The sequence below is a fragment of the Aythya ferina genome (assembly GCF_964211825.1).
Source record: "Aythya ferina genome assembly, chromosome: 8".
In the NCBI taxonomy this organism is placed as follows: Eukaryota; Metazoa; Chordata; class Aves; order Anseriformes; family Anatidae; genus Aythya; species Aythya ferina.
Genome location: NC_140304.1, coordinates 21,837,192 through 21,852,493, shown reverse-complemented (window position 1 = coordinate 21,852,493; position 15,302 = coordinate 21,837,192). Strand labels below are relative to the sequence as shown.

General features: G+C 42.4%; 1 protein-coding gene across 2 annotated transcripts in view; it reads left to right on the top strand.

Annotated features, from left to right (window-relative positions):
- Nucleotides 1-306: 306 nt before the first annotated feature.
- ST6GALNAC5 (ST6 N-acetylgalactosaminide alpha-2,6-sialyltransferase 5) overlaps nt 307-15,302 on the top strand; it is a 70,765-nt gene continuing 55,769 nt past the window's right edge. Inside the window, exons 1-2 of one of the 2 annotated variants that reach the window (XM_084527723.1) lie at nt 307-575; nt 1,154-1,402. In XM_084527723.1, the coding sequence (XP_084383849.1) occupies nt 510-575; nt 1,154-1,402 (315 nt within the window). In that variant the 5' untranslated portion in view covers nt 307-509. The remainder of the gene's footprint in view (nt 576-1,153; nt 1,403-15,302) is intronic. The other variant, XM_084527722.1, reaches the window with a different exon arrangement.

Genomic DNA, 15,302 nt, shown 5'->3' with positions numbered 1-15,302 from the left:
GTTCTGCGGGATAAAATACCGAGGGAAGCTGCGATCGAAAGGCTTTGGAATGGGTTCGGGGAAAGCTTGCAAGGGGGAGGGCGGTGGCAGCGCCGCACCAGGAGTTGGGGGCGTCGGTGCGGCTCGGGAGCGCGGCTTCCAAGTGCTGCCTGCCCGCTGCCGGGGAGCCAGCGGGGGCGGCTGCGCGGGACGGGGACGGGGACGGGGACGGGGACGGGGACGGGGACGGGGACGGGGACGGGGACGGGGACGGGGACGGGGACGGGGACGGAACCGGAGTCGCTGCCCTCCGGCGGAGCCCCTTGGCCGGGGGGAGGCAGAAGTTAACTTCCACCTGCCCTGCAGCCGCCGCTGCGCCGGCGGGAGGAGGCGGAGGCGGAGGCGGAGGCAGGCGGGGCAGCCGAGGACCCGGCTCTGGCAGCCCCGGGGGTCCGGCCGGCCGCGGCTCCCCCCGCATCCCCGCCACGGCGCCGCTTCCCCGGCCGAGCCATGGCCGCGGCATCCCCGCCATGCCGAGCCTAGCGGGCAGCGGGAGGCCCGGCGGCCGGGAGGCGGCCAAAATGAAGAGCCTGCTGGTGAGTGCCTTGCCGCCGCCGCTCAGCCCGGCCCCGGCGGGGGGGAGCGGGGCTGCCCCGGGTCCCCCGCATCCGTCCCCGCGCACCCCGCGGCTCCCCGGGCTCGCTGGGAGCCGAGCGAAACCCAGGCGGCGGCGACGAAGAACTTTCCGCCTGCTTTCTTTTATTCGTGTTGCTCGCCGTTCGGGGGATCCGGCTGTGCGTGTGTGTGTGCGTTTGAAGGAGCGTGTGGAAAGCCGAGCTGCTTAAAGGACGAGGCTGGAGGTGGCCGGAGGGAGCGGGGGGGGTGCGACAATCCCCAGCACTCGCTCAAACGCACGCATGAGATGCCCGGAGGGGGACGGTGCATGGCGAGGAGAGGCGCGGGGGAGCCGGGCGGGAGGCAATAGGCAGAGCCGGGGGCTGCCAGCGGGGCAGAGGAGCGGGTCGGCACCGGAGGGGGGGGGGGGGGGGTCCCGATCCCCGGGCACACTTTGCCGGGGCTCTCGCAGCGTGAAACTTGCGGGGGGGAGCGGGGCACGGAGCGGGGCTGCCGGCCGGCCCCGCGGCGCTCAGCCGCCTCTCTCTGCCCCCCGCAGCGCCACGGGCTGGCCGTCTGCTTGGCGCTCACCACCATGTGCACCAGCTTGTTGCTCATGTACGGCGGCATCGGCGGCGGGGGCCACCCGGAGCCGCGGCAGCAGCAGCAGCAGCAGCAGCAGCAGCAGCAGCAGCAGCAGCAGGTGGCGGCGGTGCCCAGCCGCCCGCCGGGACGCGGCCAGCAGCGCCCGGCACTCCCCGTCGGAGCCGGGCTCCTGGAGGGCTACATCAGCGTCCTGGAGCACAAGGTGAGCCCTCTTACCGGGCACCCAGGGGCCCTGCGCTGCCCCGTCCTCTGAGGGGACAGCCGAGCTCGCCTTGCTGCCCAGCGGGAGGTGGTGGGGGGCTCGGGATGCCCCCCCGGCCTTGCTGCTGGCTCTGGCTCCAGCAGCTTTCGGGTGCTGATGCGCCTGGCCCTGGGTGTGTGGGTTAGCGGGGTCAGGAGATGGTGGCCAGCTGGCAGGCGAGCCTTCGTGGTGCTGTTTTTTTCTCCTCTCTTGCCCAGCAGAAGATGCGGGGTGAAGTGTTTAGGGTCCAGTGCTGAATGCTGGAGGTACACTACCTCTAGCGCCAAGAAAGGGTTAAGGAAGTAAGTTTAGTTACTGGAAGGGAAAGTCAATAGGCAGGTGTTTATTCTTAGCTCATTTAGTCTTGGGAAACCGAAGAGAACTGTAGCTCCTGCACAAATGACCTTTTCATCCTCCTCCTGGGAAGCAGAAGTTGTCAACCATAGTTTCCATTCCAGAAATCGAGGGCACCTCTTTAATGGTGATCAAAATGATGTCCCTCCCCTTGACACAGGAATCATCAGGCTGTAGTGCCCGTGTATGAGAGATAGGCAGACTGAGCTTTGATATCTCACAGGACAGATGTAATGAAATAAAGTGAGCAAGGTGGCACATCCATGCTGAAGAGGTACTTGAGATTCAATAATTTTCTCAGAAGGCAGATTCCTCTGCTGCTTAGGCAGTGTTCAGTTTGTTGCATTTACGTGGAGGCTCCAAGGACCCCCCTCTGCCAACCCCCCAGCTAATGTTTGGTACGCGTACTTTACAGCAAGAATGAGAAAAACAAGCCAGGGAAGTGAGGATTCTCAACTTTCTCATGTTTTCACATTCAGACTGACATCTTTCTGAAAGATGTGTTGTCAAACAAGTTACTGGTCTCAGTTTAGAGGTACTGTGTGAAGACGAGTGACTTTGATATACAGGGATTTTTATTGTTCCTTCTGGCTTCGCTTTCTATGCAAGAGTTATCTGTAGTGCTCTTAACACAGAAAAATAGCTTGTGATGGTCCCTTGTAGGCTTTATTTGCTTTCTTACATGGTTCCTTGGAAATTCTCAGATGCGGTGTCTAATGGCTATAGAAGAAGCAAGCTTGGCCATGGGGCTTCCTAATGTGTGTACACCTACTGTGTGTTCGTTTGTATTTCTTTTGTCCTTCCTGGACATGGCTGTAGTGATGAGGTGTAGATATATATGCGCATGATTTTTGTAAGCTGTAATCACTGAAAAGGCATCTGTGGGGTTTTTTAGGCCATATATGTGCATAGCCGTCAGACACTGGTAACCTCTTATGACAGTTTCTCCTGACCACAAAATATTATTAGAATATATGTAGAATCATTATTCTGTGTTTATTATTTTCCAAGCTAATTTTAACGTTTCCCTGTGTTTTTGAAAAAGCTGCTGCTCTAGCTTTTTAATATATTGTAGTATGCCCCCAAACCCACAGACACTCCATTTCTGAATTTTATTTCACACAGCTCGTGCCTTGCAGTAGTAATCTGCTGAAGCTTTAATAACTTTTCCACATAACTTCTGTGGGTCAAAAAGAAGATAGCACAGTCCCTGCTGTGATCCCAGCTTGCTTTGTGTTATTTTAACTCACGAGATCCTGCAGAGAGCTGTGCCACCATGGTACACAGAGCCGTGAGGACTGGGAGATGATGGCGGAAAGAAGGGCTCAGATTTGGCTCTTAATAGTGCATTTGTTTTAGTAATTTAAGAGACCCAGATATTTAACATGGATTTTCAATCCCAGAATACATAGGTTTCTGGCTGAATAAAAAATGGCGAGCTTGAAAATCACAGGCACTAATGGCTTGGAAAAAGAAGGGTGCAGGATTAGTGATGATGAGAGAAGGGGAAGGAGAGAGTTTGCAAGAACTGAAAAAGGGTGACAAATTTTCAGGGAACGTGGTTCTTCAGTAGACAGTGAAGACTGCAGAGGTGACAGTTTGAATAGCAATAAGCGTAAAAGTCCAGTCCAAAGTGAAAGAAAATAAAGGAATCAGGGAGATTTAAGGAATGTTAGGAGAACTGCAAGAAGAGAGCAAGATAAACTTCTGTAGCTGTGAGGAGGACATGGTATTTCAAGAGACAGGTCTGGAAGGAGATAAAAGTACTTGCTGTATGAGGACAACAGGCTTGGAAAGGTAAAGGGAGGAGAATGACTTCAGCAGTGGTATGTTTTATTTTGATGGCGCTGAGATGACTGAAATGACAACGGATGGATTTTTCATAAAACAGCTGCCTTAACTTCCCACATAGAATCTGTACATTATCTGTCAAGTAGCTGAACGACCATTTTACAGAATTTTACAAAATTCATCCTTTGCATACAGTTCATGCACTGCTGACAGGAGTAGACTAAATGTTGAACTCAGGTCTAGGAGCTAAAACACACTGATACATTTAGAAAGACTTTTTTGTTTGTTTGTCTTCTGGAGCCCATGGTTTGCTTTAATTGGAAAACCAATTTCATGTTTATGGTGTTGCACCCCTTCTCGTGCCTTCAGTGAGAGTAAGTATGCACGTATATGTAGAAGCTGATAAGTGATAAAGTTATTAATCCAAAATTGCAACGTGGATATTGTCACATACAGAAGCTGTACTATATGGTTGTAAGGACATTTCTCTTCAGGAGTAAATTTAATAATTGTCCACCTTATGATATATCACATATTACAAATGCCTATCATTTCTAGCAGTACAGCTCGTTTGGTAGTGCTGGGTGATTATGTATGGAGACAGTTTCCCAGAAAATCAAGGTGCTTAGTAAAGTACCAATGATTTTAAAATATAGCTTGCAATTCTGTAATTACCAATTATTTGCTTACTTTTATTTTACATTCAGTAAGAACTGTAGTTCCTCATCCATCCTGTCAAGATAAGCAAGTAGTCTCTGAGAATACAGCTAAAATACATAATTGTGTTTTTCCTGGGTTGGAGAGTCTTTTTGCAGGAGTCTCTTGTCACTTGGTCAGATTTGTGATGTTTTGTTCTTAGTGTTTTGTCTTTATGCTTTTTGCAAGCCTTTTTCCCCGAATGGAGAAGCAGAGATCAGAATTTATTTTCTTAGCTTTAGCAGCCTTTTGTAGTTTAGCACTGCAAACTTCATTTTTGTTGAACTGAGCTCTAAAGAAATGTAGAACGGTAACAGATTCAGAGGTGGGTTCTTGGCATTTCACCTCAGCATGTCCCAGACCAACAGCAGTTGACAGTCACTGTTGATGGATGTTTGAAATGAATTAATACCCTTTTTGTTCCTAATAGTCAGATGTTTATATCCTAAAAACTCTCACATTCGGAACAGAAAACAGGGTTTGCTGATGGCTGCTGTTGGGGGGTCAAGGACTGAAGCACAGCAGAGAGGTAGCAACTGCCCTACTTCGAGGAGCTGTTACTGTCTGCAGAGGCACATTGGCAGAGGAGCACTGCTTAGCTTTTGCATCTGCAATTAGGAAGGACGAGAGTCCCAGACTGTCAAACTAACATCTTTCATGAATTCTTTGAGTGTAATCCTGAAATTAAAGAGGTTTTGTCATTGGTGTCGAGGGAAGCAGAATTATGCTCTTCCGTATGGAGGCATGAGGATAAGACTTTCTGCTGATTTATCACAGTGCTGGCAAGAAATTACAATGCTAATATTTTTAAAGCAATTACTGCATACAAATAAGAGACTGTTAATGAAAGTAGGAAACCTAGCACTATTGCAAAACTTGCAAGAAATAAATATTTAACCATTATATTACTGTTCTGAAATGAATGTGAGAACACGTCTCTGGATAGTTAAAAAGCTTTTTACCCAGTATTGACTCAACAGTTGGTACTACGAATAAAATACGAGTTTGTCACATGTGTAATTGAATAATATTTCAAGCCATTTTGTTTCTTAGAAAATAATGCAAAAAATCAAAATCGGTCTTGCAGCCAAAATGTATGAGTTATTAGAACTCTGGTGAAATACCTTAAGAGAGCATGGAGACCAACATGATAATATAAGAGATCACAATGTTTTCTTAATTTATGATAATGTAAATCATCATATGCAAAGAAATCTTTGTGATCCCTGTAAATTAATGCAGATCAGAGAGTGGTGTAGTTAATGAAGTGTTTGAGGAAGAGTCATTCTGCAAATAGTGCCATAGCTCCATAATATCTGAGACACACTAACTTGTTCTCAGATTAAGCTGTTTTTTTCTAGCTTAGTAAACTTTTTTTCATTTAGAGGTGGTGGGGGGGGGTGCAATCTCACCATGTTTTATGTCCTTTTTAAGGAGTATTAGAGAGACACAGTTTGGAATTTGAATTTTACCTAAGTAATTAAAGCATTGATATTTTGGGGCTGAATATTTAGGGGGGCATTAAACCAACCTTCACAACTAACCTATGTGGAGATGGGAAGGAATGAGGGTTATAGTTTCTTTAAAATTAATTTCTCACAAAATTGAAGGTATCTTGGGACAAAATAGCTTGTCTTGCCTCGGGTGGGATCAAATGCACTGAGTTAAACTAAGCCATATTCCATGATTCCATTAAATGTTCTTTTTTGCTTTAGAAATTCTTACCTGTAAGGGAAGGAGCACAGACTTTACTATGCAATTAAATATTTGATGGAGTTTTTATTGTAAGAGAGATCCACAAGGGGGAGACTTTATTCTGGAATAACGTTCTTGGGGGACACTCACACCTGTCAAAAATCTAAGTGAGGTGAGAGTCCAAAAACCTCCTTGGTCAGTGTTTTGTTGGTTTCTTGGATATATATATATGTATATATATATATTTGTGTGTGTGTATTGTAGTTACCTTTTCTTCTGATAAGCTGTAAGTTCATTACTGACAGAGTAAACAAAACAAGACTATGACAATAGGAGAATGTAAATAAATATACGGACATACAGTCTGAGACAATTATATTTTACCAGATTTACCCAGTGTCTGAGTAACAACTATCTTGTGCTTTACATTTTCTTGCTTTTGAGCTACTGCAGTAGCCTGCTTTTTCAACCTAACAAATCATTATTCTGATCCTTGTCTAAAATTTTTATCAGCTCCGTGTGTACCTAGTGTGCATTATGGAGCACACAACAATGCTGGCAAATGATGGTACATTTTTCTGTTTTCCGAGTAGCTTGGCACCTCTGTGAAGAACCAGCAGTCCTAGCTTGGCACTGTTCCTACTTACAAGATCTTGAAATATTTTCAATTATTAGTTACATAGAGGCATGAGTTAGCTGTGCAGGTTATGCATCTGTTCTATTCAACTTTTTGAAAGAGGCATGTTCTGTAGTTGGACAGTGTTTATTTTTAGAATTCTTACTCCAGTGTCTGTTTGAGAGAGAATACGATTGTTAGCTTTCAAAGTCATAAAGCCAAGTAATATTTTACAGTTATAACTATTGCCTAATTCTTTCTGAAATTAGTGCCATTGAAGATGGAATCTAGCAGAAGTAGTGGCTTCAGGCTGAGATGAGGACCTGTTGCTTGAAAGAAATGTCTGAAAAGAGTACAGGTACCATTCAGATGTCCCTGAAATTGAAAGATGTTTGGTATGCATCTAATATTTGCTGGTTTTACATTAATTCATGTAATGTGATACATAAAATCCTACCCAACCACAAACTAGCCATTTTCTGATCATTTCCTGGTTGTTGAGGAGATTAAGCAGAATAAATCATTGTCATTGTACTGAAAACAGACAAAGCACTGGAGTTTATACCAGATGAAGATCTTGCCCCATGTAATTTGTGACATGATCTAAAATTGTGGTATACCTTAAGTCTTTCATATAAACTGAAGCAAAAAGATTATTTCAGAGACTGTATCACAAATTCTTGATGATTGATTTCAGTACAAGCATAAATAGTAGGTAGATGGTCAGGTCAAGACAGTTAATGCAGAATTGTATTTTAATTTTCTTACATTTTGTAGGAGTCACATCTCACAGCAATATCTGACACCATGAAATTTGTTATAATAATTACCTTCTTTTTACAACTGACTCAGAGAAAGTTCTTACTTTTTTTCTTCCTAGAAGAATTGCAGAAACATGAAGATGTTTGTATTTATTTTGTGCTTCTCGTTTTTGATTGTTTCTGGATTACAGCCTTTCTTCTGACTCATGGAGAGTGAAGAATGAGTAAATATGCTCTTTCCAGTTTAATGAATGCCCTTTGTGTCATATTTTAATAAGTGTGAACGGCCTCTTTCCCTTATCTCATTCTTTGTCTTCTTTTAAGAATGCGAAGAATTCCTCATTTGGTGGATATGCAAAATACTTCCAGACGGGGAATTAGTGACACTTGGTCTGCTAGGGAGATTTGCATGTCTCTCATGCAAAACCTGTTAATTTTTTTCTTTTCGTTTTCATCATTAGTTTCAATGGCCACATTTATATTTCCAGTACGTGCCTAAGTATATTACACTTCATAACAATTTAAATTTACCATGTTACACACTTTTTGCACACTGTCTTTCACTGTGAGCATTTTAGGCTATTTCCACGTTCCTGTGAAGACAAAGTGTTCTTTTGAAGGGCTTTAATCCTTAGTGGAAGCAAGTCTGAACTAAATGAGATTTTCAATGACAGGAAATGTAATTTTTGTTCACAACTGATGGATATCTCTCAATAGAGTTCCTTAAGTTTTCCCTTTCTGCTTGTCCTGGGGCGTAAGTGGATATTGAGTGCCATCCTAACTGTGATCTTCAGAACAATAGACTGCAGGTAGTTTCCTTTCCTCGGTGACCTTCTTTATTAGTTTAACCTGTATTGCTCAGTAATGCTCTGTATGCACATCCTTGATGCTGAGGTGGCATTGATACTGAGGAACTCAGTGTATTAATTTAACTTCTAATTAGGGCAATTATGATCAAATCAGCAGTCGTTTGGTGCTGATATAAGCAGATGTGACAGCACAAAAGCTACTTTGAAGGTGAGATGAAGCATCATGATGTTTCACCTCATCCCATTTCACCTCCTCCTTAAGCAGTCTCATCACTCTTTTGCTCCAGCAGTTAAAGCTAAAAGTGTTAAGACCAGGTTAATTACTGAAGTTTGCTCTCAGCTGGAAAAGCAAATATTTTCAGTTCAGACACTGCTATTAATTGTTCTCCTTTGTCATTCTGAAAATATCCAAATACAGTTAAGAATGAGTCTCATAGGATGGGAGGGGACAGATGAAAGCTGTAACCTTCAGCCTTCACAGTCTGTTTGCAAAATGCAGATGGTGAAGTGGAGCTCTGAGGTGCCCCCTGATGGTATACAAAAGATAGAGCTTGGGCCTGAGAAACACACGCAGACACATTCCTGTAGGAAATATACAACATTTGAACTGAGGGTAGGCAAATCTGGTAACAGTGTTAGTGCCTGGACTGTATGCAGAGAGGTGTGTGCTCCCACGTGTGTATTAGCTGTGGTAATACTGAATTCTGACTGGATCATTGTAAGAAAACTTTGGAAAAAGATGAGGTTAATTTAATATATGGAGGGGGTAAACTGGTAGAAGTAATAGATTACTAGAGTATTTTTTCACAATGATGATGAGCAGTGCAAAATGTTCTTTGTCTAAGATAAGGGAACAGCAGTAGGCTTACATGGTATACAGGCAGCATAGTTTTGTTTTTTTTTTTGTTTGTTTTTTAGTTTGGATTTAATAATTTAGACTCTTGTAAGTAACACAGAACAAGAATATATAAATGTGTGCTTTGTCCTCTAATAGAACACATTAAGACTTCATTGCATTTGTAGAAAATTTCCCATCACAGAATGGGTGAGTTGGTAAGAAATAACCCAGAAAAGAGCAGAAGTATGTTTCTCAGTAAACAGGCAGTGCATTTATATTATGCATTTTTGTTTAGCAAATATATTTTTATTTTAGTGTGTTATTAGCCTCCACAGATACTGTTGTGAAGTTAATATTGCAAAAGCAAAATATTCTGTAGTTTATACTGTCAGATGGCATTAAATTAGAGTATGTCTTGCCCTCAGCTATAGCAGGTCATAAGAGTAGATGTAGTAACACTCAGCAGAGCATCAGTGTAAGATATATCTCTAAGGAAAAGAAAAACTCTACAGTGAAAGTTTGTGCAAATGTACATCTGTATCAAGCTCTGTGCACAGGAAAGTTAAAGGCTGCTATGGTTCAGAAATGGCTCACTGAGAAACAGGCTTCTGGAGGTTGCGCTCATCACCAAGGCGTGCTCTTCACCAGTTTGCCTGCATGGGATTAAAACCTTTTGTTCCAGTTTGAGATACCAAGACAATTTTTGCAGATAGTGACATGAACTACATCCAGACTCATTTCCTTCTAAACTTTCTTGCCTGCATTTCATTCTCTGTGAGTAGACGTTTTTCTTCTGTCAATAAAATTCACCCGTGTCACTTTTACAAATCATAACCATCAGAGGGAGCACACGATGGAGGCAACTGACAGGAAGGTGGCACATCACTGTGGGGTAATAAAGTGTGATGCAGAGATCCCACAGCTATTGGGGCTTGGTCACTAAGTCTATGCAGTGTACTTTGAGACAGGCTTGTTAGCTTGAATTTGCAACCAGAATTATCACACTGAACCTGAGCAAATAAATCCTGGCCTTTGGCAGCAGTATTTCTTCCAGAGCTGGGTGGGCTCTGCACCATGCTGTCTGCAGCGCTCAGGGTCAGGATAGGCTCAGCTACATGGAGTGCCTTGGGAATGGTGGTATTAGTACATCCAAAACATTTCTGGACAATTCTCAGGTGTGGTGCCAAGGACTGAAACCACATTTGCAATATTAGCAGTTCTTTAGCTTTAGCCTTCTAAACTGTAACCACCTTGTATTTTGCAGAGATTGAACATTTGGCTAAAAATCTGCTTAGAAAACATGATTTCCAAGGCCTGTCCATAGTCCTTATGAGAAATCTTTTGGCCATATACATGGAAGCACTGCCCTCCCAACCTTTACGCAGAGCACAGAGGCTCACAGACAGTGTGTGCTGTTGTACATCCTGTGCCATCCCTTCCCTGCTCCGCTGTAGCTTACAACTTGCCTTCCTTGGGCCCATCCTCGAGGTGCTTGGCTAAATTCCATCCTTGGAGATTAGAATAATGACAAATGTGCTCTTAAATTTTGTTGCTGTCCATTTTATTCCTAATGCTACTGTAAAAGGGTTAGTTATACATATCTCAGCATATTGGTTGTCTCTAAAATAGGAACATAAAAGCTCAAAATACAGCCAGTGGTTTGACTGCAGCTGCCAGAGCAATGCAGAATTAATGCTGCCTGTCCTTCTCAGCAAATTGTCCTGTGCCTGGGTATTTGTAGGTAAACTCATTTGTTCTAAAACAAAGCAAACCAAAGCCCTTTATATTTTATTTAGATTATTTTAAAGAATATGTGTTAAGAAAGAAACTACCATTATCATTGATGACTATCCAAAATACATTTTACAGATTAAAAACCTGCGGCAAAGTCACTGCCGTTGCCACGCATTCAGCTACTCGTGTATTCTCTTTGTAATACCACTCTGGCTTTCTTTCTGTTTTTAATACTAATTCGTGAGTCTTAGGAAGGCCGGGTCAGTTGGTTATAGCATTACTCACATTGTCCACCAGAACCACTCGGACACGAACAGGTCCATGTGGAAGAAGCAGCACTTGAGCGAGGGCTTCCCCTCGTGCCGGGTGCCAGCTGATGCGGTGTCGCAGCATATGGTGGGGTGGGAGTCTGCCAGCAGACGGGCGCGTGCTCTGCCCTCCCTTTGAGCTGCTTGGAGATGCATCAGCTCTGCTCTGGCAGCTGAGGAGCTGCAGTGAGCATGTTGCTAAGCCAGAACTAATAAGCTTGATGGGGAGGCAGGGTTTATTATCTTGTGCTCAGCAGGATATTTAGCGTGGTTCTGTGGCTCGTACCATAGAGCTTCTGTGTGTCCTATGGCCTTGACTCACAGGCAGAGCTTGCTCATGGTTGTACGGAGCATGGGCAGCGTTTGCTTGCACCTCCCTGCCAAAACCTGTACTCCACATCCTGGTGGTTTCCTCATCCTCGTCGAAGAGCACAGGAAACTGCACACTCCTCAGTGTTCAGTCAGAAGTGTGACATACCTCACGGTACTTGTTACTTTAACTGTGGTCCCTAGAACAGACTGCCAAAGATACATACATAAAAAGATTGCTTTTCAGCATTTCTCTTTTGTGCAACAGACTAATATTTTCAGTTTTTGGAAATGAAACCCTAAGCTAAGTTCACAGAGCACAATTTAATCATCTAATTTAGGACAAATTCTGCTGATTTCACTGGGCACATACTTATCAAAGAAAGGATTTTAATTGTGTTGGTTTAGAAAGTCATGTTTGAAAATCAGGCTAAGGGGTTTTTTTTGTTTGTTATATAGCTGTTTCTATACACCTACAGGTTATTTCATTTGTAATGTTTTCTTGGGTTCTTACCATGTACATTTCATTGGAAATATTGACAACTGCACCTTAATTTCAGTCAGTGAAGAATTTTTGAAGATGATAGGATATTTAGCAATATCTTCACTATCTAACATAAGACTGAGCCTTAATGGTACTCTTCCCGTGGCTAATTTTCATATTCATAGATTTAATTTAGACTTCTCTTTTAATTTTTATGAATTGCCAAAAGCTATGTTTTTAAAAAAGTAGAATCAAAACTAGAGCTAAAGTCTTCCTTTCCCTTCTATCTGCGTTGTGTCTTGGTAGCAGCACAAAGAAGCACTGAAGCTAGTTACAGATATGCTGAATATTCGTTCTCAGTAGCAGTGTTGGTGTATCCCTGATGGTTTAAGGGCATAAATGAGGTACTTTGTGCAGCTGGTAGATGTGCAGGAGGGATAGCAGGGCCAGGAGGGTATCTCTGGTATTAATGTGTCTGATTTCTGCCAGCACAGTGATCCCTTTTGATCTGCAGCAATTTGTGCAATACAGAGCAGCTTTCTGGGTATCTTTAATTATGCCTGTCGACATTTTGGCCTGGAAAGTGGAATGAGACTTTAGAATCACCTTTCACTCCCAGCTGTGCTGATTTGAAACTTCGCACAGCTTGTTACCCAGCTGTAAGTATAAGGATCATGTTTCTGCTCTCATGAAAGACGATGAATGTACAGCACCTTGGGCTTCAGTGGAAGGTGCAGCTGGCTCAGCCTTTCTGTCAGAGCTCTCAAGAAGCAACAACATATCATATACATACATATGCATATTACCTATGACACGTATCTTCAGATCAAATCTAGGTTGGAGACGATTCACGGGACCTGAAAACCTGTCTTTCATATTACTATGGTGTACAGTGAAACTGCTGTGTTAGGAGCACCTTAGAAATGGAGCTTATGCTAAAAACACTGACAAAGCCGTAATGCTTATATCAGTGCTCTCAGACATATCTAGAATAAATTGATTGATGATATCGTGCACCAGCTTTATTAAAGTTTCTCAGAACTGATTTTTTATAACTGTGCTGCTTCCTAGGGATATTTTTCAGTATGTTATGAATATGACATCTCCTATTTGTAGTGCATAATGTGAAAAAAAATGTTTTAACATGATGATTAGTGTCCTAACATTTGAACTTTCAGGTATGATGGTTAATTTTCACAGTCAATAGCAAATTACAAAAGAAGATTAATTCCACTTGAAAGTGCAAAAGGTGATCTCAGCTGTGTCCTGCTATGTCCAAGAACCAGTGGTTATTCAAATCTTCAAGGCTTTGTGAATTTGAGTGCATGCTCAGAGAAAGTGCATGAAAACCTTGTGACTGAGATCAGAAGTAAAAACTAAGGACAGTTATAAGAACAGCAGAGTGTAAGCCAGTTTAGCTAAAATTGCTGTCCCCTTCCCTCTTGAGTGTGGATGATGAGGTTGCACCTACTCTTTTTTTATTGGAATTGCTTTTTGTGTACCAGTCTGTGCAAAGCACTGAGACTTTGAAATTCAAAATAAAAGTAATCTTAAAAAAAAAAAAAACTAATTCCTTTTTGTTTCCCTTTGAAAACAAATAGATGTGTCAATTTTTTTTGTTTCGTATCCCATATTTTACATCAGTAAAAGTACTGAAAATTACATTACACTGTGTTTATTAAAGCTGTGCTCCTACCCAGTAATACACATAAGACATCTTATACTGCCTTAAGGATTAAGTTAAGCTCCTTTGTCAAGCCTGTTGGTATGGCAGGACTGTTAATCTTTAACTGTCAGACTCTGGTGAGATCCTTCTTTAGACTGAGGCCATGTCTAAGTGCAAAAAAATTAAAAAGAATCAACTCTCCTAGTATTTACGCCTTCATATTTTTGCACAGAGCAATCAATAAAAAGAGAAGCAGCGCTAGACATAGATATTCCTATAAGAAGATTGCATTTCAAGGCCCTTATTTAGCAGCATCATAATTTGCTTTATGTTTATGCTTGTGAAATACGAAGACAAAGTTGACAGAAGGTGTTCAAAATACTAAATTTATGAAAATAAGACATGCAACGGGTGACAGCCCATTGAAAGGAGGACAGGGGAAATTGTGTGAGCCTACTTTTTCTAATTAAAATTCTATAGAGTTGTCTACGTTATGTTCATGTTTTATTACATCAGTAATTACTCTTACACTTTCCTTTCAAATTACAGCATTAAGTCACAAAAGAGGAAATGTGCTGTAGTTGCAGCATATCTAGAGAAGGCAAGACTTGAAACAAAACTGTATGAAAAGAGCAGTGAAGCTCGGAGGCAAAGTTAAATTCATTGTGAGGGATTAAACCTAATATTTTAGCCCTAACAAGGTATAAAACTGGTAATAAGGAGCTGTTGTGCTATAGATGCTAGATGTTTAGATTTCACTGTGGATGCCTCTGCTGTTTAATAACTTCAATATTGTCTTAGCTTAAATTTATGAAGAGGATTTTAAAATAATTATCCAATAATAGCCAAGTAGTGCAATTTGTGCAATATATGTGATCATGAAAGTGGTAGCATAATCATCCATTGAAATGATACAGGTTGAACATTGCAGCAGTTGCAAAAATTTCTACAAATAAGCTTTTTGGCATAGAAGATGCCTAAGTAGTACTTTTATGATCAGGACATATTTTTTGAAATAATGGGGAAAGAAACCCTCAACAAGTATAAATTTTCTATCTTGTTCCTCAAGTATAGTTTCAAGTGCCTGTTTTTGTATTTTATACACATACAACCTTCCCATTTTCTGCAACAAGAGGTCCTTTCCCTCAACTCATGAAATAATAATACTTTGTACTTATATATCACCTTGCTTCTGAGGATCTCCAAGTGCCATAGAACCGTTAAATGGAGACTCCTGCCTTAAAGTACAGGAGTATTAATTCCTTATTACATAGGGGGATAGTGAAACATAGAAAAGTTCAAACCATAGTTTTGACCTTGAGTGCACACTTAGGAATTTCAGACAGGAATTTGAAGAGTGCTGAAGTGTTGAAAGCCATGGGGACTCAACCTCAGGATAGGCCCACAAGTACTCACTGGAGATTAACTTGGAGTTACGTCCTGTGTACTGGGGGAGTTACGCACCTGAAAATGGATTCAAGATACCTGTTCTGCTGTATAGAGCTGCCCAGCAGAAAAGTACTGGAGTATACTTTCAGTCTGGACCTTTTGCTTGAACAAGGTCATGGTGAAGGATGGTTTAGTGCAGAGAAAAGGTAGCAAAAGGGAATGCAATGTGTGGTCTTGAGTTGGGGATTGTACATGGAAATGAAGCATAAGGGCCTGAGTTTCTGCTCCAGAAACTGTTAAAACACATGCTTTAAACAGTTGTGCCACACAAATGGAAGGTTACAGCATTACCTTGTAACTTTCCAAAGAGCTTTTCCAATCTGTTCTACTGAATTAACTCACCCAGCCACC